Consider the following 26824-nt stretch of genomic DNA (forward strand, 5'->3'; position numbering starts at 1 on the left):
TCGCCACTAAAGTAATACACAAAGCACGGTTAAGATACATAGGGGTGTGCATTGGCACTGGCCTCACGATTCGATTCGATTACGATTCTACGATGCATCGCGATGCATCAAAATTCTGCTGCACACAATAAGGCAATTTTTTCATCAATCATGAGCCAATACAAGCAGTAAGATTTAACAACAGATTTTATTGGCTGCTATGTGTGTATTCACTGTCCTGTATGTACTCTCCTGTATCTTTAACATACACGTCATAAAATAAAATGGTACAGGGTATTGAAGCATGCCACCGATCGTGTCATCCTCTTTGCTCTCTCCGAGTTGTGTGGCAACGTTGACCCTAGCGACTCGTCAGTTCTTGGCTGGGATGTGTCGACTTTTTGTGTTGTTGTTGTTGTTGAAGCCAACTCAGGATGCCAATGATCAACATGGTTCGTGAAGTTAGTTGTATTGCCAATGTGCTTGATTTGAGTGTGGCTGGTTTTACACACTGCGTAAGTCTTGTCTAGTTTCCCGTTAACTTCGTAGAATCCGAAATGTGCCCAGATGTCCGCTTTCCAAGCTTTGGGTGCGTTTTTAATTACCCGTCTCTCGCGGTCTTCTCCCTCGGCTTCAGCCATCCTGTTGTGCTAACCACTAGCGCTGCCGCTTAGCATGTAGCTACGTTGCTCCGGAAATGCCGCCGGAAGTAATTGAAACTTCACAACTTTATTGTCCGCTCGAGGCCTAAATAAACAAGGACATAATCGATTACAGCACGTTGCCGCATCGATGCTGAATCGTGCATGCCCCGCATTGCAATGCAGTGCTGAATCGATTATTGTTGGCACCCCTAGTAAATAATATGCATTGGAGACAGTATATTATCACAGCGATGTCAAAGTAAAGAAGAAGAACTCAGTGCTTCTGGTTTTCCGAGAACAAAGAAGTCACACTTGATTGGCCCTCTGCTGCTCATACGAGACAACAGAAAGCTTCCAGACTCAGAAGTTCATGTCAGTATGACCCTGCACTGTAAACGCAACAGACTCATAACGCTTTATGCTAACTTACTCTTATATTCCCACCTTTTCATCATTTTCAGCGTCTCCCACAAAAAGCATCCACCTTCATATGTTTCGTGAGCCCTGTCCCAGCTTTCCACGGGCCGTCGCAAAGACAGAGAGCGTCTCACTAAATGGGTAAAAGTGGTTTGTGAGCACATTGAACCAAACATTCTGCTCCCACGTGACAGGAGAAAATCAATATGTTGGAAAAATTCAGTATCGCTGAAGAAATAGGTAAAAGAGTTGCAGAGACTAACTCCTCTCCCTGTACAGTGCAAAAAGGAAAAAACCCAAAATGCACCTGATGTTCATCAATGTGTACGAGCGACTACTAAAAAGAGTGAATATACTAATTAGCTATAAAAAACCCACAATTGATCAAACTAGAAGATGAATCAAACAGATAAATGCAAATAGAATAAAACTGCAACAATTAAATTAACTAAATGTGCGAGGCGTCACACTTCTCATTACTCAGAGTATGACCCTTCATCGTCAAAGCATAAGGAAGCAAAAACACACAATGATCTAAGTGTTAAAACATAATATCAGTGGTGGGTTCTCCTCTCGCCTCCCCCTCACCTCCGACAAGCGTTACTCCCTCGAAGCCGAGCGGAACTGCAGGCTCGAGTGTGATGACAAAAGTTTCTGAAGCCATGAAACCAAACCAGCTGAAGAAGTGTCTCCCTCCCTCGCTCTCAAACATTCAGCCACCCCCGTAAACACTGCGCTGACGCGTCATGCTGTTGTGCTTCGACAAATGACAGGTGACCGACAGTGTGCACGATGTGTTTCTGTTCGCTCACTGCCAGTTTATGATCCAGTGGACTGTCCACGAAGGTGCAGACGGGCTTCATCTGGACCGCTAAACGTCCGCCCGCGTTGTTTCCAAACAGGAAAAGATGGCAGCCTACTCAGAAACTTTATAACTCAAACAGTTCACTAAAATATGTTCCTGAAAACATCTGAGGCGGGAAAAAAACGATGCAGTAACAGAATCTCCATTCATATTTAATGAGCAGTGTGTAGTTTGACAGATATGAGCCTGCTGCGCTGAGCTGGACGGACTCGCTGCGTTACGTGTTTATACAGGTAAGCATACGGCAAACAGTCTTTTACCTCGCCGCAGGGTATCCATCGCGCATCGCTCGGCCGGATCTCCTGCTCTCCATAAAAAATGAATAAGATCCTTCAGTGTGATTCACGTCGTTGCATCCGGTCTGTGCGCTCCTGAAGTTTTCCAAAGTGTGGAGAATAATGCTAAATTAGTTTCAAAGAGCAGAACTTCTTGTTAACTTGAACTTGTGAATAGCCTGGTGTCACACCTGGAAATGGATCAAGTCCCACATCTCCAGCGTTGTGGCCTTGATGGTTGTTTTCCCGCATTGAAAACACATGATCAGAGGATTCTGGAGAAATTTAATTTCTAAACCACCTTTTACTTTCACTGGGACACTGACCCATCATCAGTGAGCTTAAACAGTTCCTGACTTGGAAATTGTATCTATTCCAAGTAATTGATAACCCGGTTTATCGTCATTTTAACAGGATTTAATTAATCTGTAATTAGTTCCTCTCTCTGTTCGGAGTCCGATAGAACGGTGCTGTAAACCCATTGATCGTCTCCTGTGAACATTTCTGTCCGTTCAGTGTGCTCGCCTTCCTCCAGCTCAGTGCGTTTCTTCTGAAATGTTTATGTTGAGTTTGGTCTCTTTCCTTATTGATCGTCTGTCCGAGGAGCTGAACGCTGTCGTGACCTTTCGGCTGTGGTCTGCTGATCCTTCGGACGCAGAAGCACTGACATTTCACTAAAGACGCTCTGCTCCGACAGTCGCGCTCATTGATCAGGAAGGATCAGCACACACGAACAAGTTTGAGGATCTTTACTGGTTGTAAATGTACATTATGCTCTCCTTCTTTCATGAAGATGAAGATATGAAAGGTCCCAAACAAGTAAGATGACCTTGAGTTGAGCTTGTTTCGTCAAAAACAGCTGTTTACACTGAGGATAACAGCTTCCACTCGCGCTTTACTCCAACCTCAGTGCTGTCGGCTGCATGCTGTCCATCGCTTTTACAATTACAGCTCCAAATGAGAGATGCATGCAGTAAACATCCACGGCCTGATGGAGTCTTTCACCATCTTCAGTTCTGTTTTTGCGTCTTGCGTCAGATCACTTTGATTTCGCAGATTTGTTTGACTGGCGTTGGTGTTGTAAGAAGACTAAACTAAACTAGCTGAAAACACTGAAAAAAGAAAATCTCACTTTGAGTTTACCGAAGCACAGGTTTATTTAAATGTCACTGAACGCACCGGAGTCACACTCTCCTCGGACGAGTCTGCAGTTTCCTGATGGTTGACTGGTCGGCTGCTCTGTAATTGTCTGTGACTGTAACTTATTCGCCCCACGCCACCGAGCCACGACTCCGATGACTCATCACTTCTGTTGGACTCGGAGGCTGCTGCTGGTAATACTAATCCACAGCGGTCAATAGGAGATGACCTATCACAGACGCTTCTTGAATCCAGAGTAGATTTGTGTTGTCTTAGCTACTCGAAGAGCTCGACTAGAGTCAGAGGAGAATAGAGACATGTAGGGTTAGGGTCTATTGAGCTGCTCTGCAGGAGTTGGGGAGTAAAGCTGAAGTTTCTAACCTGTTCATATTTTCACTGTCAAGCGGTCTGGCTTCAAATTAAAGCTTTAAACATTTGAGAGTACAGTTTTCTCATCTCTGGGCTCCTGGGATCTCTTCTCAGATAAACATTTTCTCCACGGCAGTGGTCGTGAGGTCTAACAGTCCCGTCTCTGTTGTTTGTTGCAGGAGTCTGTGGCTGCTGTGGGCCGCTGAGGCCGAGGTACAAACGCCTGGTGGACAACATCTTCCCCGAGGACCCCAAAGTAAGTGACTGCAAACACCACATGACGTCAATTTAATGAGTGATCTTTCAGTGGAGATGCACGGTGATCTATGACGGCCATCAGGACCTCGGCAGCTCTGTGGCAGGGCCGACGCTGGCTGCTACTGCCCTCAGAGCTTCTTATTAACAATAGAGCTGCACCGACTAATCTTTTCATAACAACTGTTTTGATAACTGACTAATTAGAATTTTTCGAGGGAAAATGTCTTGTTGTTTCCAGCTTTTTAAGTGTCAGGATTTGCTGCGTTTCTTTGTCATTTCTGATTGGACAGCAGGAGCATCTTGAGGAGGTCGTCCCGTGTGGAGGACAAATGTGCTTCATAAATTTCACGTTTCGTTATACATTGAGAATATAAGAAAAACAACCTGCGTGCAAACATCCATCCATTTTCTTCCGCTTATCTGGGGCCGGGATGGGGGGCAGCAGTCTAAGCAGGGATGCCCAGACTTCCCTCTCCCCAAACACGTCCTCCAGCTCTTCCGGGAGGACCCCGAGGCGTTCCCAGGCCAGCCGAGCGACATAGTCCCCCCAGCGCGTCCTGGGTCTTCCCCGGGGCCTCTTCCCGGTGGGGCATGCCCGGAACACCCTCCCAGGAAGGTGTCCAGGAGGCATCTGGTAAAGATGCCCGAGCCACCTCAGCTGGCTCCTCTCGACATGGAGGAGCAGCGGCTCTACTCTGAGCTCCTCCTGAGTGACAGAGCTCCTCACCCTATCTCTAAAGGAGCACCCCGCCGACCTGCGGAGGAAACTCATTTCAGCCGCTTGTATCCGAGATCTCGTTCTTTCGGTCATGACCCAAAGTTCATGACCATAGGTGAGGGTAGGAACGTAGATTGACCAGTAAATCGAGAGCTTTGTCTTTCGGCTCAGCTCCTTCTTCACCACGACGGACCGGTACAACGACCGCATTACTGCTGCCGCCGCACCGATCCACCTGTCAATCTCACGCTCCATCCTTTCCTCACTCGTGAACAAGACCCCAAGATACTTGAGCTCCTCCACTTGAGGCAGGAGCTCTCCTCCTGCGTGCAAACATCCACTACGAAGTTCTTGCACAGCAGAAATTCTTACTGACAGAAAGGCCAGATTTGTCTGAGGACCAGAACGCCATTTCTCAAGTAAATTCAGCTGTGTAATATTATAAGAGAAAAAACGTGTTTTTAACTCATTTGTTGGTTGAGGGAAACTTGTCAGTCCTGCGTGAGGAAAGATCGAAAGAATCATTACAACCATACCCTGGCAGGCACCTACGGGAGATTACTTTATCAACGTTTGAGGCTTGGATGTGGTTTTAGACTGGCAGACTGGTTGTCCAGCTGGCTGATGTCTTCTTCATTGGGTCCTGAATCACATTTAAATTAACATTTTACCTGTAAAAAAAGCGATGGGAGGAGACAACTGTACAAACAGTCTATCCCAGTAAATGCCTGTTGCTACATTAAACGGCTAACGTCACAGTCACTGTGGGCCTTTAGCAGCGTATTAACACCAGTCATCATCAGTGTTGGGATTGCTGTGGAGACCCAGTGACACCTCCGCCGCAGCCACAACACACGAATAATTGGGCGACCACGTAGCTTCAGACTTTGATAAATCTGGCTATTAAACGTGACATGGCTTTGATAGCGGGACCGTGACAACTTGTTATCGCCCCGTTTGGTTGCTCGACCCCTGTTAATTAAAACGCTAAATGTGCACGCAGTTCGTCCCGTGGTCTTTTTTTTTAATCGCTCATCCTTCCCCCAATATCTTCTCAAGGGCCTTCGGTGTAAGCAAACAGGTGCAGTGGGAGAATTAACCGCTCGAATGGTCGAGACCTTGTCAAATTAATTATCGCTTGCTGAGAGCCCGAGGAGCTGAAAACACTCAGGGGACGGCCGGTGTCGAATTAACTCCCTCTTTATGTGTGACACCTGGCGGCGAGATATTTATATCGGCTGTCTGTTGTCATCTACAGCGTGATGCTAAAGTTCACACTGAGCCCTTAATAAGTTTCCCCAAATGCAGTTAATCAAAAAACGACTTTCGTTCTGAGAAAGAGTGAAATCTTGACCCAGCATGAGCTTTGTCGTTAGTTTTAATGAGCTAGAAGTGAAACCAGAGTGAAGTGACGACACTTTTTACTGCATTTCTCCATTTCCTGTAGTTTGAGTTTGGAGGTTTTTCTAATTACGTGCACTTTCAGTCTCTATGATACTCCTAAAACACTCTTCATGTACTGAGGAGGGATTTCAGGAAATGGAGTCTGAACATAATGAAGTTGACTTAATGATATGAGGAGAATTACTTGACTTGGACTTTGATAACTTGAGAACCTTCTGGCTCAATGACCTTTGAAAGTACATGTACTGAAGCTCAAACTGATAAAATATTGCCTGGAAAAGGAATTGGTCTACAGTATTAGATTTCTATATTTATTATGGATTTTATTAAAGATCCTGATCTTGATGCCCAAACCCAACCTGATCATAACCAGTCAGATGCAGTCTGCTTCTATATTTTTCGTATTGTCAGCGAAAATGCCACAAAAAGAACTAAACCAACCAAAAGTGTTAGTGCAAGTCTTACTCTCATTACTCTCTGACTTCCTGTCTGTGGCTCTCTGCTCCAATCCCATTGGTTCCAAATAGTTGTCATTTTTCAAAAACAAAAATACTATATACAAATATTTCATTTTAGAAGAAGTAATTTGCTCAAACAGCTGCTCACTGTAGTTTCCATCAGACAAACAGGAGGAAATAGAGCATCTGTTGGGACTATTTTCAGCAGCGGATGAATCCACATTTGGTGCTGTATGAGTGTTTGTGGCAGCTGGACGGTGTGTGTTTAGGTGTGTGTGTGTGTGTGTGTGTGTGACTGAGTCAGAATAAACTACAGTGTGTGTTCATGGTGATGAAGGAGCAACAGTGAGGCTCACTGATGTTTTTTCATGGAGCTCTGCGGCTCAAAAGGAAGCAGATCGATCAGGCAGTGATACAAACACAGAACTTGTTAGTAAGATGGTTTCAGTAAAGAATAAGAAGCTCAACAGAATTATTCTTTAAATCCTGTTTTTCAGGATGGCCTCAGTAAATCTGACATGGAGAAGCTGACCTTCTACGCCGTGTCGGCCCCAGAGAAGCTGGACAGGATCGGAGCTTACCTGGCCGAGAGGCTGAGCAGAGATGTGGTGCGACACCGCTATGGGTGAGTGACGTCTGGCCATTTGTTTTCTAATATTGCACTTAATATCAAGAAAGATTGAATATTTTGAGTTGCGCACTAACAGCTCGTTACAGACTGACACCCAGCTCAAACATCACTGATTCAAGATGCAGGTAAATGTTCAGCACCAGATTTGCGTAATCAGACACACGGTGATCGTACACACACTGCTGATGCAGCTTATGTGCTGCAGTGATGGCAGTTTTTCTGATGTCTGAGGAGATCCAGAGTATGTAAAAAGCCTCCTGTCTCACAATGATCAGAGCTCTTGTGTCAGTGTCAAAGTGATGCAGGTGGTCCATGCTCATGATGCAGACAGGAAGTGATGTAGCTCGACTGTCCAGGTTACACATTCAGCAGAAAATCACAAATGGGTGAATGTCTGAGCTGATTCGAAGAGGAAGAGGAGCCAGTTCCTGCAATGTGAACTGCAAATGTTTGTGGCTGTGACATGATGGAAACCATGTTGTCGAATATCAACACGCATTCATCCCAGCACAGTTTGTCGTGGTAGCGCCGCGTCTCATGGCGTGACCACACAGTAGGCGTCTCAGCGTCCGTCTCATGCAAATATGAGCCAGAGCCTATTTTTTATTGTGTGTTGGGCTTTGAACACCACCAGAACACAGGTGACCTACACTCAGTACTGTCCCTGAATGCATCCTGAAGCTGCTCTGCTAACTTGCTGCTCTCGCTGCACCTCCTGTGTCGTCTTTTTTATTTAATGAAAACTGTCCTTGAACATGTACTCTACACCTGGTTTGGCACTTGATGTCATTTCTGAGTAGTCGAACTTACACTTAACTTCTAACAAAATGTCTGAGACATATAATTATGCCATGGCCTGTAAATAAAAAGAATTTAAAGCAAGCACAGCCTTGTGTAAAGAGAGGGGTTTAGTGACATTTAACAATACAAAGTGAAGGAAGCTCTCAAAAAAAACATTTTAAATTAAACAATTAAACTCATCAGAGTGAGTTCTGTGCTTTTAAAAGTCTTCCCATTTACATTTCCCCGAAACCGTTTAGTGCTTTCTGCTCCTGGAAACTAATTCAAATGAGCCGAGAGACGAAAATATCCCAAAAGTATTTCTAAAAGAAGACTGGCAGCACCGAATCAGTGCAGTGATGAGAGCTGGTGTTTAACTGGCTGTGACTTTTATTCCCTGAAGCACTCACCTGTCTCTCTCTTCCACCTGATTGTCTTCATGTTGTTACAAACCTGGAAAACTCGGCCCAGGTTTTCCTTTTCTGTTTTCTTTTGGAAACACAAATGTGTCACCACTTTGGCAGCCGCCTGCTTCATCCTGCAGAGCTCCAGCGGCGGACAGACTTCCTCACGATGTCGCAGAATAAAACGATGAAAAAGGAACACTTGGCTCTCGCCTGGTTAAATGGTTTTTCAGCCAAAGACGATTTCCTGAGAAAGAAGCTTCGCTCTGAGCCTCTCTCCACACAAACAGCCAAGCTGATGCCATCACATCATCTTCAGACAGCTGTCAGCAGCTGCCTCATTAAATTAGATTATTAGAATTTAAATACCAGTCGCAGTGTTGGCCCGGAAACTCTATTAAATATTTCATTGGTCAGCCATTCATACACCAGATCTTTGACCTTTAACCCCTCTGACGTGTCTTTGTGAATCTGATACCCTGATGATGAACTCCCCCCGCCCTGTGTGCAGGTATGTGGTGATAGCCATGGAGGCTCTGGACCAGCTGCTGATGGCCTGTCACTCCCAGAGCATCAAACCTTTCGTGGAGAGTTTCCTGCACATGGTGGCTAAGCTGCTGGAGTCCAGAGAACCAGACCTGCAGGTCCTGGGAACCAACTCGGTAAGGCAGAAACCGCCTGGCTGAACTGGAAAACACAGCAAAACATTGAGACATTTCATCTGGTTTTTCATTCAGGAAAAACTTGCAGGAAGTTATTTTTGTGAGGACGCGTTCAAGGCCACACACACACACACACACACACACACACACACACGCACACACACAGCAGGCTCTTAGGCAGCAGATATGGTGCGATGAGGAGGAAGATGATAAGAGTGAAAAGGAAGGAAGGAGAAGAAACAGAAGAAGCTGCAGTAATAAGGATGTGGTGTTTCTGAAGAAGGTCACTCATGGCCTCGTTAGAGCCTCTTAGAGCCTCTTAGAGCCATTCACATATAAAATCTAAGTGAGGTGAAATGTAAAGACAGAATCAATCATTTGTAAACAAGTTAGCATCACCATGGCAACAAGTACACATTAAAACCACATTCATCTGCAAACACGATCGCTCTGAATGATCTGCAGCTCCACTGCATATTCAGTTTATTGATGATGGAAAATTTATTTTAAAACAGAAAACACTTCATAACTGGAGGCGGCAGGAATCCTCCACTGCATTTGTCCAGAGACAAAAAAATCATTTATTTAAACCTAATCGGCCTGTTGTTGTTTATTATTTCACTTTTTTATGAGTCTATATCACTGTGAGCGGACAATCCATAATAATAACTAGAAAAGACGTCAGCGCTCCATTCAAAACCCAAAGTTCAGCTACCAGTGAATGAGTCCACCGAAAGCTCCTCTTCAGGATCCAAGGTAACAAACAAATACTCAGTTTGAGACTCAATCCAGCAGTTGGCTGACAAGAATAAACCCAGTGACGCCTCTTCCATCTAATAGACCTCAGTGAGTCTCCAGGTCGGTCCTGTATCTGGACAGTGAGCTGCTTTCGGCTCCAGGGGCTGACCCGCCCGGAGCCCAGTGGTTTGATGGCGGCTCCACAGAGTAGAGGGGATGGAGGTGGAGAATAATCGGATTCTGTAGAAATTATGAGTTTTCTTTTATGATAAATGACTTTTTGGCTCATTGCCGGGGTTGACGGCCTCTTCTGAGTAACGTTAGATGTGCATATTTTCGGAATTCATTAATATTCCGCGGGTGGATGTTGCCTGCAGGCTGCCGGTTAACCATCACTGAGTTATGGGCCGGGTCATGTTGCTGCATCAAATTCAGAATAAGCAGATATTTACACAAATCTGTGAAGTCGATGAGGTCAAACATTAAATATATTGACGTGCTGTTTTCTATTTGGTCTATGTCACTTTATCACTTTTGTTTAATTTACGTTGTACACAGCGTCCCAGCTGTGTTAGAGTCGGGGTCGTATGTCTCATTAGAATCACCTTATAAGCAAATATTAAGAAAGTCACTTGCATTCACTCGTTAAACCTGTTTCAGTAGTTTGAAGGTTGAATTTGAAATTTCAGCTTCTGAGCTGCAAAAACGAAGTCAAAAATGATGAGACGAGCCAAAACATAAATGAATAGAGCAATAAAAGCTCCTGTCAGTTAGCTGTTAGCTTCCTGGAGTGTAAACAGGTTTAAAAGGCTCAGTCCTTTTCATTGAACGTCCATTGAAGCAAACAGTTTATACCCAATCAGGTGATGAAATAAATGAACACTTAATTCATCATGATGACATGCATGAACGCACACACTGCAGCACACAGTTTACTCATGAGGAAATATGGTGAGAAAACAGAAATGTTGTGCTGGAGAATAAATGGATGAAATTAAATGAGCTAATGAGAAATAAATAGATTATTAAAATATGTTTTATCAACTGATTGAAGGTTAAAGCATCACTTCAGATTTGTGTTTGCTCTCCATTTTAATGATTTAACGAACATCAACATTCACTGATGTATTCAGTTGTGTTTCCCGCTCTTTTTTTTACATTACGTCAGTTTTTTTGATCCCGTAAACTTTGCTTCCTTCGACCTTCGTGTCGTGTAAAAGACGAATCGACCTGGTAAATATCAAACTGGACTGGGCTCCTCCTGATCGTCACAGGTGAGCTGTCATACCTGAATTTCCATCATGAGCATTTTTAATAGAGCAGCTTCACATAACAAACTTCTCTTTTTCCTCATCGATCACCTGATCGTAGCTGCGCTGTTTACTTCTGAATGAATATGAATACCTGAAGGTTGATTTTATGTTTCTAGCATTATCATTACTTCCTCCTATAATGTGCTGAATAAAACCCTGAAGCCTGCACGGCCGTGTCCCTGCTTCCTGTTCATATTCTAACGCTGTACGTGTTGTTTATGAAAAGGTCTTGTGTGATAGAGTAGCTTTCTCTAAAGCAGCCTCTTACACTTGGATTTATTTGCTTATTATTTTCACCACATGTTAGATTTTGTTAGTTAAGATTCTGTATTTGTGCATGTTGCTCGTATAAAATGTTGCCTCGAAACGAGACCGTCTATCTTTTGTTTGCAGACAAACCAAGATTAGCATAAAGTCGCACTTCACGCTGCGCGCACACACAACAAACATCAGTCAGCTGCAGCCCAGAGGTTGAAGTCGGTGGTTAAATACCTAATTTAACTTTTACTCCGGCAGTGGAAATGGCCTTATATCATATCCTTTGAAAGACTCTAATTATTATTAGCCTCTATAAGCCGCCAGCAAATGTCAGCTCCGTTTCTCCTTCTCAGTCTGAAGGTTGAAGCCAAAGTTTTCCTCCTCTTCCCTCCTCGCGCCTCCTATTCTGAGCCCGTCGTCCTTGCCATTGTCGGCGGTTCATCTGAGCAGGAAACGGGGCTGAAGGTTTAGATGCAAAGCCGTTGCATTATTTATGTGTGGTATTTAGACTCTGACAGAGGAGAGCGGTGCACAGACAAGTGGGTTGAGTTGGGGGGTGGGTGTCCACAGGGGTGCAGACCGCCTTTGGGTGAGAGCCGCGTTAATTAAATTTTCCTCGTGCCGCCGCCTACGAAGCCGAGATGCGAGTTGCGTTCGGTTTTGCGCTTGTTCTGTCAGGTAATTATCAGTTTAATTAGTTTGTTTGAGATGTCTGCAGAACAACAGTGAGCTCAACAAATTACAGCAGTTTCCTTTGAAAGCGTCCGCGGCGATGACTAATTAGCTGCAGACATCACTCATTTGGCTTTCTGTGGATCGTCGTCTGCAGAGCTGCTTACTGTGGGCTGAAGAGTAGCATCAGCTTCTCATCACAAGCAAGCAAGAAAAGGAGTGTTTGGTCCCTTTGTCCATCGGTCCTATCAGGAATAATAACACTTTACTCGCCCAGTTAAAAGCTGAGAGGACGAGGCCATCGCTCAGACGGGTCGAAACAAACCTGCAGTTTATCCAGATGATCTGAACCGCTGACTGGCGGTCAAACTGACAGGGGCCTCACCTGAGATGTTGGTAATCGTCCTTCGTTGCTCAGGAAAACTGAGTTAGTGGAACTGAAGTTCGTACAGCAGGTAGCAGCAAGGCAGGAAGTGGGTGTGAAAATGTTAAGCATGGATGGATTTCTCTTTCAAATGAGTTTGTTAAAGTGGAAGGTTTGTTTTATTAAAGTTTGTAGAAGAATTAGTTTTTCTTAATTTTGTAAAATTCCTTTTTCAAAGTATTTTTAAATGATCTTCTTAATTTCCTGATTTGTTGTTGCTATAGCTTCACGTTATGTCCATCAGTGTCTGTCAGTTCAGTGTGGTGGACGGCTCCACGTTCGGTATCCGTGAGCCACAGTCAGAATCAGAGCTGCAGGGAATTCACAGCGCTTTGTTGTCGCCATGGTGACTGAATCTGAGAGTGAGCTGATTTAAGCTGCTGAATGTTTCATCATTCCTTCAAAGTGTCATCTTTGGCTTCAGATGGCTGTTAGCGGCACACACGACAGAGTTTTAATGTCTCTTACGGTGTGTTTCTTGCTGAAATGCACCATGGGACTCGTAGTTGACTTCTCACCTTTAGTTTTATGTCCACAGGTTGGTACCTTTACCTTTTCTTAAACACCCATCTGAGACTTGAAGAGCGCCAACTGTCGGTCAGAAAAAAAAGCAACACTGAGGCTCACTGTAAAGTGCTTTTTGAACGGCCACAAGGAGGCGCTGTCAGTTCCAGATCTACACCGAAAGTTAATTACGTGTTCTTTGGCTTGTACTTTGTACCAAATGTCGCTGAAGTCTGTGAAAAGAAAACCTCGTGGGTGGAGGCGATAAATCAGTCTGCACTGAAATTATACAAAGGTTTTCCAGCCAATCTCAGAATGACATATTCATTAGAAACATGCACATTTATTCCTTTCCCTCGTACAACGGCCCTGCCCAGCGTGTGTGTGTGTGTGTGTGCATCAATATAAATGTGTGTTTCTGTCTGAGCTGTCAGGCATTCGATGTCTCCAAATTTATCTGCCCGTTAACTTTGTCACGAGAAGTTGGCAGACTGCGACGGCGAGAAGTGCCTCTTCCTCCACTCCATCTCTGTAGAAGAGACGCTCATCAGTCCGCTCTCAGACACATGAAGCCACTGAGTCAGACACGGGGGGGTTTGAACAGCGCGGCGGGTATTTTTAGCCTGTGGAGCCGAGCGAGAGTTTGCCAAGAAAATCTTTATTTCTGTTTGTCTGTTCACATTTTCTGTCTTTGGCTCCCTTGATATATCCTTTCTAGGTAATAAAAAGTTCCTGGTCAGTGTTATCTGAGTTTAAATACTTTGGAATATAAACAAAATGCAAACAGCATCATCCTGATGTTCTGTTATTTCCCTCATGTGTCCAGCACCTTGCTGGTGAAGTGGACTCATCTCTGATCTGAACTCGGCCTGTAAACCGTCTGTCCTTTCGCTGAGGCCTCTGCTTCACTTGTGATTTCACACAACAGTAACAGTTAGTTCACAGATGGCCACTGAAGTGCCGGCCCCCCTCCGAACAGAGAGACCTTCATTAGTCCACAGTGAAGTCTTTGTTGTTTCAGGCCTTTTGTGTAAAGCTCAGACCCCAAACCAGAAACTCTTTATTGGCAGAAGCCAGCCAACGTGTCGGAATTTGTGGCACAAGAAGCAAAAACACAGGCCTTTATATGTTATACAATGAGAAGCGATATTATGTGCTTCATGTGAGGGCTAACGCCCGATGAAGTGTCCATTATCAGGACTTAATGGTCGACGGGGAGTCCATTAACTCCTGATAACAGACACCTCCTTTGTCTCGGTGGGAAAATGAACCTCCCACTCTGACCCGAGAGCAAAACCCAACTCACTTTCAAATCTAAACGTTTAAAGCGAAGGGTTTTAGCTCTGGGTTTGGTCTACACCCTCTCTCCTGAGAAAAATATCTGTTTGTATAGCAGCTACGTCAGCCGGTCTGACGGTGACGGCGTCTGGCTGCTGTCCGGCGGGAAGGTTGTGCACTGTGGGCTCACCTGAGCTTGTTTGATCAAAACAAATGGGGCCGATGGGAACAGAATTAGTGGGTATTACCTGAGTCAGGACTCAAGAGGAAGAAGCCTGTTAGGAAGACATCAACACTTTTCTGCGATAAACTGCACATATCAGGATTTCTGATAGCTGCTGTTAACTTCCTGTGCACCTTATCTCCGCAAACTGTCACCTGGCAGGTAGGCGGGCCCTCAGGTGAGACGTCTGGACTGCTTCACATGTGCGTATGTAATTCTTCAATCACTTCAAAACTCTCAAACGCCAAGGGAAAACTTATAAAGCCGCTTCAGACTGCGGTGTCAAACCTCAACAGGTCAGCAGTAAACCAGCAGCTAGACCAGAAAAACTCTTCATTGTTCAGAAATTGATAATTAAATCTCGTTTTCCACATTTCAGCTCGTTTCTTGTAGACACGCAGGGAAGTGGGATCGACATAATGGGCCAAAATATCCAGCAGCTTACCGTGAGAAGCTTGTGGAAGGCTACCTGAAACCAAACGCTAAGTGTGTGTTAGCTTCTGACCCTCTGGGAACGTGCTGAGAGAAATAAAAGCTGAAATAAATCATTCTCTCTGCTATTAGTGTGACATTTCACATTGTTAAGATAAAGTAGTGATTGTAAATGACCTAAAACAGGGAATGTTTACTTGGATTAAATGTCAGGAACTGTGAAAAACTTAAATGTATTTGGCTAAGGTGTTAGCCAAATACAGTGAAGCTGCAGATATCTTCCAGCCACAGTTCAAACCCAATTTCACTTTACATGAACTTCGTCTCTGACAACATAACTGGAAAAATGTGTGTTTTGTTTAATTGACTGCCGTGTTTCCGGATGCTCGCCGTGCTTCTGCTCTAAAGAGCGATGGATAATGAGCAACTTAACCAAAGTGCTTCACCGGTGATGAGCGTGGAAATGGATTTGACTCTTTCACCACTTGTTATGTGATCAGTATGCATAGATGAGTAAAATGGGTTGATTTCACAGGACTTTTTAATGGCACCCTTTTCAAATTGAGCTCTTTCTAAAATGGCCCGAGGGAAGCAAAACAAATAGTGCCGCTGTTTGTATCAGGCCCTCATTTACTCGTTGTTGAACTGCTTCGCCACGAGGCATCGGTGAGGCGTGAAGCCTGTCGCTTTTTGATTAGTCTTATTTACGTGCTGAAACCTTGACTCCAACCACAATTACCCCATCGTCACTGAAAGTACTTATCCCCTCGATGGGAGGCCTCCAGTCCTCTGTTCACTGGAAGTGAGATGGAAAACCCACAAGTGTTTTTTTCTTTTATAATTTAAAATGCTGAAAATGATGGAGACACACACATTAAACTCCAAAACTTTGCAAGACAAAATCAAGTTTTCATTCCTTTGGCTTTTTTTTGGAATTGGGTGTGTAAAAAGTATTTTTTCCTCTGAGGTTTTCTGTTCTTTTATTTCAAAAATAAAGAACCACAACTTGTTTTGCTATAAGCTAAATGCTGTAGCCAGCCTGCTAACGTGCTCGTGATGACGGTGCTAGCTTTCTGACGTTTAGCAGGTTAATTTTGACCACGTTCAACATTTTAGTTTATTAAGTTAGCATGCTGACATCTGCTGCTTTGAGCTACACCTGCACAGCCAGAGGATCCGTGAAGCTCATCCTGAAACTAAAGTTCTTGTCGTGATAACAATCCATCCGCTAGTTGTCGAGATATTTCAGCGCGGACCAAACGGACTGACGCTGCCGTGGAAACCAGCATAGCGGAAATGCTCCATTTAATCTGTGTCTTGTGTTTTGAGTGTTTGTCACTTTGTATGGGGTGTATTTTTGGATGGATGTGGTGTATATATTGTTTTACGGCTGAATAAAACCACATGAAATCCCTCCACACGTGATGTCCACCCTCTAGTCGTCACCAGAGTATCCGTTCAGCACCTCGTAAACACAGCCCCAGTAATTAGTCCCTTTTCAGTATGTGTCTAACAAGTGCAGCTCTCGTGTGCGCCGGCTGCCGGCGTACCTCCCTCCATCTGAGCCATTACCCCCGGGAAAGGTTAGGCACAAAATGGGAGGAAATTACCAGGTAGAGCGGCGGGCTTTTGGTCACCGGTGCCGAACGGTGCAGAGGCAATTTGCTGCAGTGGACAATGATAGGGTGGCGAGAAGCGCTACTCAAGGGCAGCTGAGAGAGAGGAGGCCTCTCCAGAGGACACTGGAGGGAGGAAATTACAGGCTGGACTAAAGGGGGTGGCTCTCTAATGCTTATTATCATTATCGCTTCCAGTTCATGCTGAGGCAAAGATATGACAGTGTTTTTACTGCCACACTGGAAAAGTTCTGCATGCCGTCGTCTTCTTAGTGCAGATCTCCAGTAAAGAGTGTGTTTCTGTTTTTGTCTCTCCACTGTTGAGAGATGAAGAGTCGCGCAATTAGCAGCTATTCAGGTGTGATGTGAGATGGACGAAGATCAGAGCCGGCTGTTAGAGGCCGACACTGAAGCTCTGAACATCTACCAATACGAATCCCATATTCAATCCTTTTATTTATTTGTCAAGCTGAGTATTTGTCTCATACTTAAAGGGCATAAGTGGGTCAAAATGTTAGAAGATCTCAGCGTTATTCAGTTTTAATACAGTTGCTACCTTTTATTGAGCTATAAAACTCAGGTTGGACAGGTGTTAGTTATTAGGCTGCAGTAAAGCTGCAGTTGGTCAGTTAAGTTCAGTTGAAACCTGTATTTTAAACCTCCAGACCAGAGTGAACATTGATGGAAATTTCAAGGAACATGAAAGTTTATCACGTAATTCATGACAAACCTAATTATCATCTCATCTTTGGCTCTCTGAAGCCACGAGACAAATGACTAATGGACGTCTCCCTCGTCTTCCTGTCCTCTCTCCAGTTTGTCAAGTTTGCCAACATTGAGGAGGACACGCCGTCCTACCACCGCCGCTACGATTTCTTCGTGTCCCAGTTCAGCGCCATGTGCCACTCTACTCACGAAGACACTGAGACCAGGACCAGGTAAGAAGACAGTCCCTTCTCACAGAGACAAACATTTCAGACACTTTTAATATTTAGACCTCCATCTTCCATAAGTGTTGTAGCTCATCACCAGAATCCAGCTTTTTCCAGCTCAGACTGATATTTATAATTAGACATTTTCTGTTCTCATCTGACTTAAAGAAACTTTTTTTGCATTAACGTCCTCCAGACTCGATCACTGAAGACCGTTGTATTTTGCACTTTGCCAGAGGGGTTTTTCCTGTGTCCAATTAGTGCAGAATACGCCTGGACAGACGTTGGTGCTTGACATTGAAGACAGCAGATTGTTTCTGCTGAGGTCATTTCTGAAGAGAGCTAGTGAGTGGACCTTGAGTTTTTGCTCAGTTAGACTCCTGTTCGGACGTTAAAACAGAGATTTTCTTGCACACTTCTTGTCTCTTTGCTCTGAGTTGCTAATGTTTGATCAAGTGTTGAGTCTCGCCGCTGCATTCCAGGACAATTCCTCTCATTTCAAAAACAAGATGACATATCGATTACTGATCAGACCCAGAGAGAGGCTGCATCACTAACACAGAAGAATTAGCGGAGACGGTTCCCTTCCTCCGACTGATTCTTTCATTATCTTCATTTTTTTGTACCAAAATGATCAATAGTTGAATTTCACTCTCCCTGGAGCAGTTGTTAGCGCCGCTCACATTCATGCAGAAAGGGCTGATTGATCGTTAACACTGCTCACACTTCCCTGATCAGCTCATGTGGCGAAGTTTAGCTCGAGTCTTGCAAATCATCTGCTTCAGTTCCGCTGCATCTTTGGATAAAATAAAAACCTGCATCCACATTACCTGCATTAATTTTCACTTCTAAAAACCGATGCTGTACTCCAGCTGTCCACTGTCGCGTCCTTTTTGATATGGTATGAAGACATCGTGCCACCTTTCTTCTGTTAATGCACATCCAGCTGGAGGAGGGTCTGCGACACAACCAGTGCAGGTCTCATCCCGCTTGAATCCAGCGAATACAAAATTGAATATATCTCCTCTTGATCTATATTATCTGACCGTCTCTTCCCACTGAGACCACACGGCCCCCCTACCAGCACCAGAGCAGAGCCTCGCTGCACTCGCAGACACGTTGATGAGGAAACGAGGATGAGAATAGCTTTGCTATGATGGGAAACCTTGAAGTGATTTACAGAGAACTGGGTTAACCTGCCTTTAATGTCTCTTTGTGTAATCAGGTGAAAGTTAAAGGTATTTTCTGGTTTATTACTGTGGCAGAACTTGACAATCATTTCTGTTGTTTTGGCATTATTTCCATAAGGAATACAAATATTGAACTTACGAACTAACAAGAGATCAGGGAGTGTTGCAACGTCAGTAAAACAAAGTCTGATACCATTTATCAGGATCTGAAAAGATTCATCCTCAATCAGCTGGAGCAGAAGATGCTGTTTTATACATGCAGTACTTTATCGGCCGGCGAGGTCTTCAGAGGAAATGAAAACGGAGCCGGCACCAATCTGAGGCTGAGGGAAGAAGCTCATTTGAGAATAATGACTAGTGCACCCCAGTCTTTGCAGACAAGACTGTAATACATTGAAAAGCATTTGAAGTAGAGGAGAATAACAAGTGGAAAAACATTCCTGGAAACCTCGTGTATCTCTAGAGCGACGCAAAGTCGTGACGAAAACCTCCGAGTAGAACCTGGAAGCAAAGGATGGACGCACGATAAATGAGATGGAACGTTTTCCCAGTCCACCACAAACGGCAAACTGTTTCTTCATCATACGTGCTCTTCTCTCTTCTCAATGAGGGTAGACAAAATATTAGAAACATCTCTCAGAACAAGTCAACATCATCTCAACAAAATTTCAATATTAGAAGTGTCATGTTTTATTGTGGATGGATGCATAAGAGTGCATTCGTTATGGCTGAATAAACTGAACACCGAGTGTATCAGCTCAATAATCAATCCTAATTAATGAAGGGCCCGTCATTAAAGTAAAACAGGCTCATTTGTAAAGCTACTGATTTCCTCCACATGCTCTGTTATTCACCTGGTGTGTGGAGCAATTTCAAATGAGCAGTGTGCGTTAAGTGTTTTTAAAAAGGAAAAACTGTCTTTGGCTGCTTTGAAGACGGAAGACGGACGGAAAATGCCCACCAGGCCGACTGTCAGGCTGGTGAACGCAGCTTGTTGGTGGTGGTCGTGGCGGCGGTGACGCTCAGGTGTGACACAGTACAGCAGTTTACATGAAGACTCTCACTCTGCTACAGATCAGCAGTGGATTAAAACAAACTTCTCTCTGTCTTCCTGCGGTTGTTTGCAAACGTATCACAGCAGCAGCTGAGACCCTGTGCAGGGGTGTGTGAGCTTCTTTGTGCATAGAAATGCACTTTTCTCTTCATTAGTATGCATGAGTGAGAGTGCACATGCTGGCGTTATTTTCGAGTTGGCTTGGTGCTACCGCGTTGTAGACAGCGTGGCCTCTCACTTTGCTTTTTTCCCCTGTTTTCCATTAGTCCGTTCAGCGGCGTCTCGCTGCAGGTGGAGAGGAATTCCCAAATAGAATTTCTCTGGTGGTTATTGGATTAGGCCTGAAGCGAGGTCACCCGCCCCGCCTTTCATATTATTACTCCTGCTGTTGTTTATGTCGGAAAAAGACAGGAGAGACAGAAGTAGTAAATAGTGAAGTCCGACTCGCCAAGCTCTGATTGGTCCTGAGACCAGACCAAGCTATACTGAGTCGAGGCCTTTCTGTCTGCCACTGGAGGGTGTGTGTGTGTGTGTGTGTGTGTGTGTGTGTGTGTGTTCGTGCGTGTGCTGCGTGTTACTCCATTGAGTTCTTTGGAAGCTGAAGAAACTGTCAGACTGCACTCAGTCATAAAACAGACACGAGCAGAAAGCCAGATTACTAATATTCATTCAAGTAGTTTCAGGCTTCCAGTTGTTTTTATTTTCAACATGTTGGTAGCACGGCTGGAGAAATGTCCACGTCAGCTGGTCGTTTGGTCCATGTGTTTTGGGTTCAACAACATGTCCAGAGAGAAATATGTATATGTATATCTGATTAGCATGCTAACATGTGTGGTAGCATCCTAACATTTCCATAATAAACTTTCCAAACGGTCATGTATAGACGTTCATCCTGAACGCTACATGACAACATGCTAACATGTATGGTAACATGCTAACTTGAGTATATTGATTTGCCAACAGTCACTATGGTAACATGCTAAAAGGAACTGTTTCGTGAGACAGGAGCGTGCTTATGTTTAGCATTTTGCAAAAAGGCTCCTGCACACTGTCTACCAATAACACATTCATTTCCTTTGTGCCGCTTGGGTGCTAGACCTTCATCATAAAAAAAAAAATAAAACTACTGATGAAGATCTGGCACTGAAACGTTGCAGATAGACGGTGTGCAGGAGCTTGTTTGGAATATGCTTAACACGAGCATTCTACCATCACTGCACACATTACTATGCTACATGACAGATACATGACAATATTTTAATGCTACGCTAACATGTCTGCGGCTACTAACACTTTAGTGAATGAGCAAGGTCACATTTATATGTTGAAGTGCAAACATTTACTGTAGCATGCTAATTTTAACTTTTTTTTTCCTGCGTGGCTACAGTGTGTTAGCATCTTTAGCATCACGTTCCATTTGCTCTTTCAAAATGACTCATAGGAGCATTTACACAACTTGATTAGGTTTGAACATTGAATGACTAAATGAAATTTTAACTATTGTTTTGTGCATCTACAGTGGGCCTGCATGGACCTGCAGGACACCATGAATTCATATGAACTAGAACCAGAGTGCTGCTTACACATTCAAACAATAAAAAAACATCCAAAAAAGGAAAATACAATCAAATCTTTCACTGTTAAAAGCGTTTACTGTGTAGCACTGGAGAACTGAACAGCATCCAGATTATACTGTATTTGTGTGTGTGTAATTCCATCCTGAACCAGCTTTAGCGTTCGTTTAGCGTTAGCTCTTTTCATATCTAACAGTTACCGTGTGTCCCTGTCAGGATCCGAGTGGCCGGGATCAAAGGTCTGCAGGGCGTGGTGAGGAAGACGGTGAACGATGAGCTGCAGGCCATCATCTGGGAGCCTCAGCACATGGACAAACTGATCCCGTCCATGCTGTTCAACATGCAGGACAGCGAAGACCTGGACAGGTGCGGCGCACACACAGAACACGACACACCAAAGCTAACGCGTAGAGTTCAGTTTCCGGCTGCAACCAAAGTCTTTCTGTTCGTATTGTTTGTTTTTTTGCTGAATTTGGAACCGGAGTGGAGGCAAATATTAGATTCTCTGAGGTGAGAGCTATTCTAGTTTGGAGGTGACCTCAATAATGTGCCAAACCTCAACACACAAAAATTCTCAGTCAATCAATTATACATGCAGTGCTGGTGCGTTTCTGTCCCGGGGCGATCGGGAAAGTGAACCACTTCTCCTGCAACATCAAACTTTTCTCCACCCTCGAGAATAAGAGTCATTTTACCAGGGCAGCTCTCGGTGCTTCAGATATCCCAGAATTCACCTTCACTGTTTATCACAGAGTTCACAATCCAACAAGATCTACAAGTAAATGCTGGTTACTCTGACTTCTATTGGTTCGGCGTTTGCTGCTGTAGTGACGCTCACTGTTTAGTGTTTTTTCCCCTTAAAAACACCCAGATTAAAGAATTTCCAGTCAGAGTCGTTCTGTCAGTATTGTGCAGTAATGTGCAATATTTAACACTGAGAGGGAAGAAAGCAAAGCTCGCTCCACTGTCCTTCAGTTTCACCTGATCCAGACTCAAGACTTTCTCTTATCATCTCTGAGCAGTGTTCCAGGGGCAGCAGGAGATTTATTGCTCGTATTGTCTTGGCTTTGTGTTTTTTTTTTTTTACCTCCTTATTGTGAGAGAAGCTGCTCAGACTGTTGAGTCCAGCAGCTGTTCAAGGTTAATGCAGCAAACCACAAAGCTGTGATGGTGTGACGGATGCCGGGTAGCTCGTGTGAGGACGGTTTAGGACGCCGTTTTGATGTCAGATGTATGTCTGGAACATCCAGCCTGCTGGTTTGCGTGTTCTCTCGTCTCTCTGTTTGACCTTTTACCTCTTCAGCATCCGCCGCCTGCAGCGCGAGTCGAGTCAGGATATAAAGTAAATCCTGCCCCTGGATCTGATGTAAGTCTTCTGGATCGGAGCGTCGGCCGAAGGAATACAAACCTTCGCCTGAACTCGATCCTGGGAATTAAAGCCTTCGCTCTCCTCACGCCTCCGCACACCTCAGACCTCATTATATGCGTTCAATCCTCAAACCCGGGGCCGTGGGCCAGGTGAAGCAGGAAATCCCTGCAATGTGTCACGCTGAGGAGTTTTCTGCGCCTCCTCGTCCCCTCCTGGGACCGAGAAAGCTGTTCTGCTTTCTCCGGAAAGATTTATGGCAAAGATCAGCGAGGAGGAGGGGGAGCTTAACGCTGGTCTGTCGGCGCCTCACCTGTCGGCTCACCTTTACTCCTCTTCTGTTTTTATTTGTTCTTGATTTTATCTCTGTTCTTCTTTCCGTCGTTGTTTCCCAGTTTACTCTTCTATCTGTCATCCTCATCTCTGCATTTCCTTCCTCTCATCTCTCATATCTCACATCTCATCTTCCCCTCTCTTCCTCGTTCCCTCCCTTCCAGTGTTCCCTCTCCTCTTGCCTTCCCCCTTTTTTCAGCACATTAATGATTCAGAACAGATCTTGAGCAACATTCCTTGACAACAAGACTCACCATTTATCGCTTAAGAGCCAGAAACAGGAAAAATAATTCCAAAAGGTGCAAAAAATAGAGTAAAAATACATATTTATACGAACGTTTGACAAACTTTAACCTCGCTGCCAGGCAAAAAAAAAAAATAAAACAAGTCCATTTTATGCTTTTTGTTTTAAATCAAATTTTAGTAGACACTTTGTTGTTTTTCTTTTCTTCTCCTTTTTGATTTTCTTTTCCAGTTGATATGCCTCAAAGAAACGAGTGTTTAGCAAATATAAGCTGACAGCTCCAACATCCTCCACCTATCAGAGGGTGCGTGCGTGCGTGCGTGCGTGCGTGCGTGCGTGCGTGTGTGTGTGTGTGGCCTGATGGGCAAAACCCAGGGCAAAGAAGGCACATGGTTGTCCTTACACATACCTGCAGAGCTTGTATTTTAATGTATTTTTAAGCAGGAAAGTCCCATTGAGATCAGAAACCTCTGTCACAAGGGAGATCTGGCCAAGATGGCGGCTTAAAAAGATGAAGATTTCCAAAAGAAATCGCTTATTTATGTTTCCTCCTCATCCTCCCCTCCCCTCCTCCTTCCCTCTCCTCCTCCTGTGTTTTGTTTCCTCTCTCCTCTCACTTTACTCCACCTTCTTTCCTTCCACCTCTCTTCATTTTTCCCTTCTCTTCTCTACTCTTCTAGCTCCCCTTCTCTCTCCTTATCTCTTTACTCTCCTCTTTTTTAATCACCTCTTCTTCCTTCCTCTCTCTCGCCGTGGCTTCCTCTCTCCTCTCCGTCTCACTCGGGTGGTTTCCATGTGAACAAAAAGCTATTTTTGGACCCTGTTTTTTCCTTTTTTTGTATCCCGCCTGTGTTCCTTCTTCTCCTTCTTCTACTTGCTTTCTTAAGCTCTACAAGTACCATCAGCTTCCCTCCTTCACATGGGGAGGAATTAAGCGTTTAGGATGTGATCTGACCCCGACCGGCTCCTCTGTGGTGGAGTTTCTGTCGTCTGAGAAGAATTTATCTGGATGGGAATTATTCATCAGCAACTTTATCATTAAAGAATTAAACAAATACCAAAATAATAGCAGCCTTAGTTGACTGATTAATCTATTAATTGTTTTAAGTCTTATTAGGATCAAATGCAAAGCTTGACACATTTTCTCTTCCTCATCACTCAACCTGTGTTTGTCATCAGATTATAAAATAAAGCCTGATGTGAAATAAGTTTAAGACTAAAATCACCAAAAAATATTTTGGCTCGATGAGATTGACTGAAATGTTCAGTAAAACTATGAAAGATTCATTTTCAACAGTTTTCATTGTTGAAATAGTTTCCTTTGTCTAAGACAAAACTAGAAGACTTAAAGCTTCATTAAAAACAGGATGACGTTGACTAAATATGATAAGAACTAGCAGGGACATGGCGGATATGCGGAGAAAATTTGAGCCTTAAAGGATAACTTTGGTTTTTTACAACCTGGACCTTATTTGTAGCATTAAATACGACCATTTACTCACCCAGACAACTTTGGTGGCATTTGGAGTCGTTTTGAAGAAATTAGCCCCAGAGGAGCGGCGCGTATATCCGTATAATGCGAGTACTCGGGGCATCCATGCGCAGCCTCTATATAATGCATATAATGCATATATGCATAATCTGCTGAAACTCGTTCATATTCCAATATTTAGTTCTGATATGCTGGTGCTATTCCCCTCTGAGCCGGCGGTCGGCTAGTTTAGCTGTAGTTTTGCACAGCTATGGTTCGTTATTGCGTATTCGTGGCCAGTAATGACATCATCCACGTCAGAGGTAGTTGTCTGGAGATGATGATAACATGCCACCACGGCATGTAATGTAAATCTAAATATTGGTTCAGCAAAAACAAACTTGAGCTCTTGTTTTTCTCCTTTTTAACCTCCTCTCTTTGGTGAAAAGTGTCAGATGACTATACATCAACGAAACCACCTTGAGATCAACCTTCACCAGCTGTGGACGTTATTAGCACATGAAAAAGATGATGCCATCGCAGCCTGTGAGCTTTTCTTTCTTGGCTGACTGACACGTGTGAGCCCACACATGTCTTCCTTCAGAAGACCTGAAGGTCAGACCCGAACCTGTTTCTCCTCCTCCAATGAGATGCTGCGACCTCACAGAGAACAGCCAGTCCTCAGTTACCAAAACAAAGCGTTTGTCAGCATCCTTCCAAAGGATTCAGACGAGTGAGAGCGATCCTCCACCTCTACTGTTAAGGTTTAGGCAACTAAAAGGACTCGGGGAAAGATTGCCTTCATGGTTCAAAGAAGCTGACAGTTTGTTGTTGACTGTCAGGTGTTTGCCTTGACCGCCTCTCTGAAGCCCCTCTCACACTGGACGACAAACCCACTAACATCCGGTTTCTGGCCATTGAAATAAAACAGGCTTTGTCGGACCATTATTCAAGAAGTATGGACCACCAAGGAGCAGCTCGTCCCTGTGGTTGTAGACTCTGACCTCTTTCTATGTGTTTCTTAAGAGGAAACAGAAAAGACCATGTCCTCATAGACACAGCAGTTAAAAATCCCGGCATCATATTCACCGTTTCTCTCTTTTTGAGCCTACAGTTTTGCTGCTTCCCTCTTCTCCTGCTCCAGTCCAATCAACACATCTAATCTTCCGTGATTTAAATGGAAATATATCCTTCACGTAATTCATATACAATTACGATGCATATATTCCTTCAGCTGCGGTGCGTTCATCACCTCGGGGATCATCTCTGCGATAATGGCAACACTCCAGCCATTTCTAATGGTCTCCCTGCAACTTAATGAGCAGGTCCTCCAGTGAGAGGCTGGAAGAGGGCTCTTTGAAGGAGGAGAGGCAGGATGTGTGAGGTTAAACAGGAAGGACACGGCGTTAAATATTAAAATCTGACTTCAGTTCTTCTTTGTCTGTATTTCCTAATTTGATCTGATTCATTGAACCACTAGTTTTGGCAGCCCATGATGATTCTTCATACAGTTCTTTTCTACGTTCAGGTTTTCAGCATTTTATTTATGAAGGGGAGGAAATAGAGAATAATGATGATGCAAAATAGCAGCTGCACAGGTTTGTGACTGAAAAATAACTCAACTTCAATCGCTGTAACAAGCTCTTGGTTACTCTTGGTCACTGCTGATTGGTTAGTACAAAATAAAATAACCCTTTTGGTCTAATTATCAGCCCACACAGCTAATAAAACCACACTCTCTGCTTGTGTAGACACACTGAGGCTAGAACTAGAAACTGCCTTTTGTAATTTAGGTGAACTGATCCTGTCAAGCTTTAAGACAACACTGTGTTGGTGGTTCTTGTGCTTCAGCTACTGAACGCTAAAGGTGCTTGTCAGGTAAAACTCACTGGTGTTTGGCATTTGACCAACCTACCAGTGCCAGTGTTGTCCTGGAGACGGTCACATGGATGAGCGCATCTCTCAAAGGGAATCAAAGCTTTCCTCCGTGCCACAGAAAACCACTGATGAGCAGTGGGAGGAGCTTATTCAGCTGCATTCACGCAGACGGTTGGTGGCAAACCGACAACACCTTCTAGACGGTACATCGAGACGGCAAAACACATCCAGATCACCTGTTTTCTCCTTGTGTATGAGGGCTACGTAACACCTGGATGCAGATTCCATTGTGCAGGACAGCAACAAGATAAAGTGTTTTA

The 26824-nt window shown here is 44.2% G+C and overlaps 1 protein-coding gene across 1 annotated transcript in view; it reads left to right on the forward strand.

Moving 5' to 3' along the window:
* efr3a (EFR3 homolog A (S. cerevisiae)) overlaps positions 1–26824 on the forward strand; it is a 114081-nt gene that overhangs the window by 38461 nt on the left and 48796 nt on the right. The window contains exons 3-7 of the mRNA XM_041948763.1: positions 3869–3945; positions 7025–7152; positions 8854–9004; positions 17279–17400; positions 21429–21578. Of these exons, the coding sequence (XP_041804697.1) occupies positions 3869–3945; positions 7025–7152; positions 8854–9004; positions 17279–17400; positions 21429–21578 (628 nt within the window). The remainder of the gene's footprint in view (positions 1–3868; positions 3946–7024; positions 7153–8853; positions 9005–17278; positions 17401–21428; positions 21579–26824) is intronic.

The sequence above is a fragment of the Chelmon rostratus genome, chromosome 12 (assembly GCF_017976325.1).
Source record: "Chelmon rostratus isolate fCheRos1 chromosome 12, fCheRos1.pri, whole genome shotgun sequence".
NCBI classification, from domain to species: domain Eukaryota; kingdom Metazoa; phylum Chordata; class Actinopteri; order Chaetodontiformes; family Chaetodontidae; genus Chelmon; species Chelmon rostratus.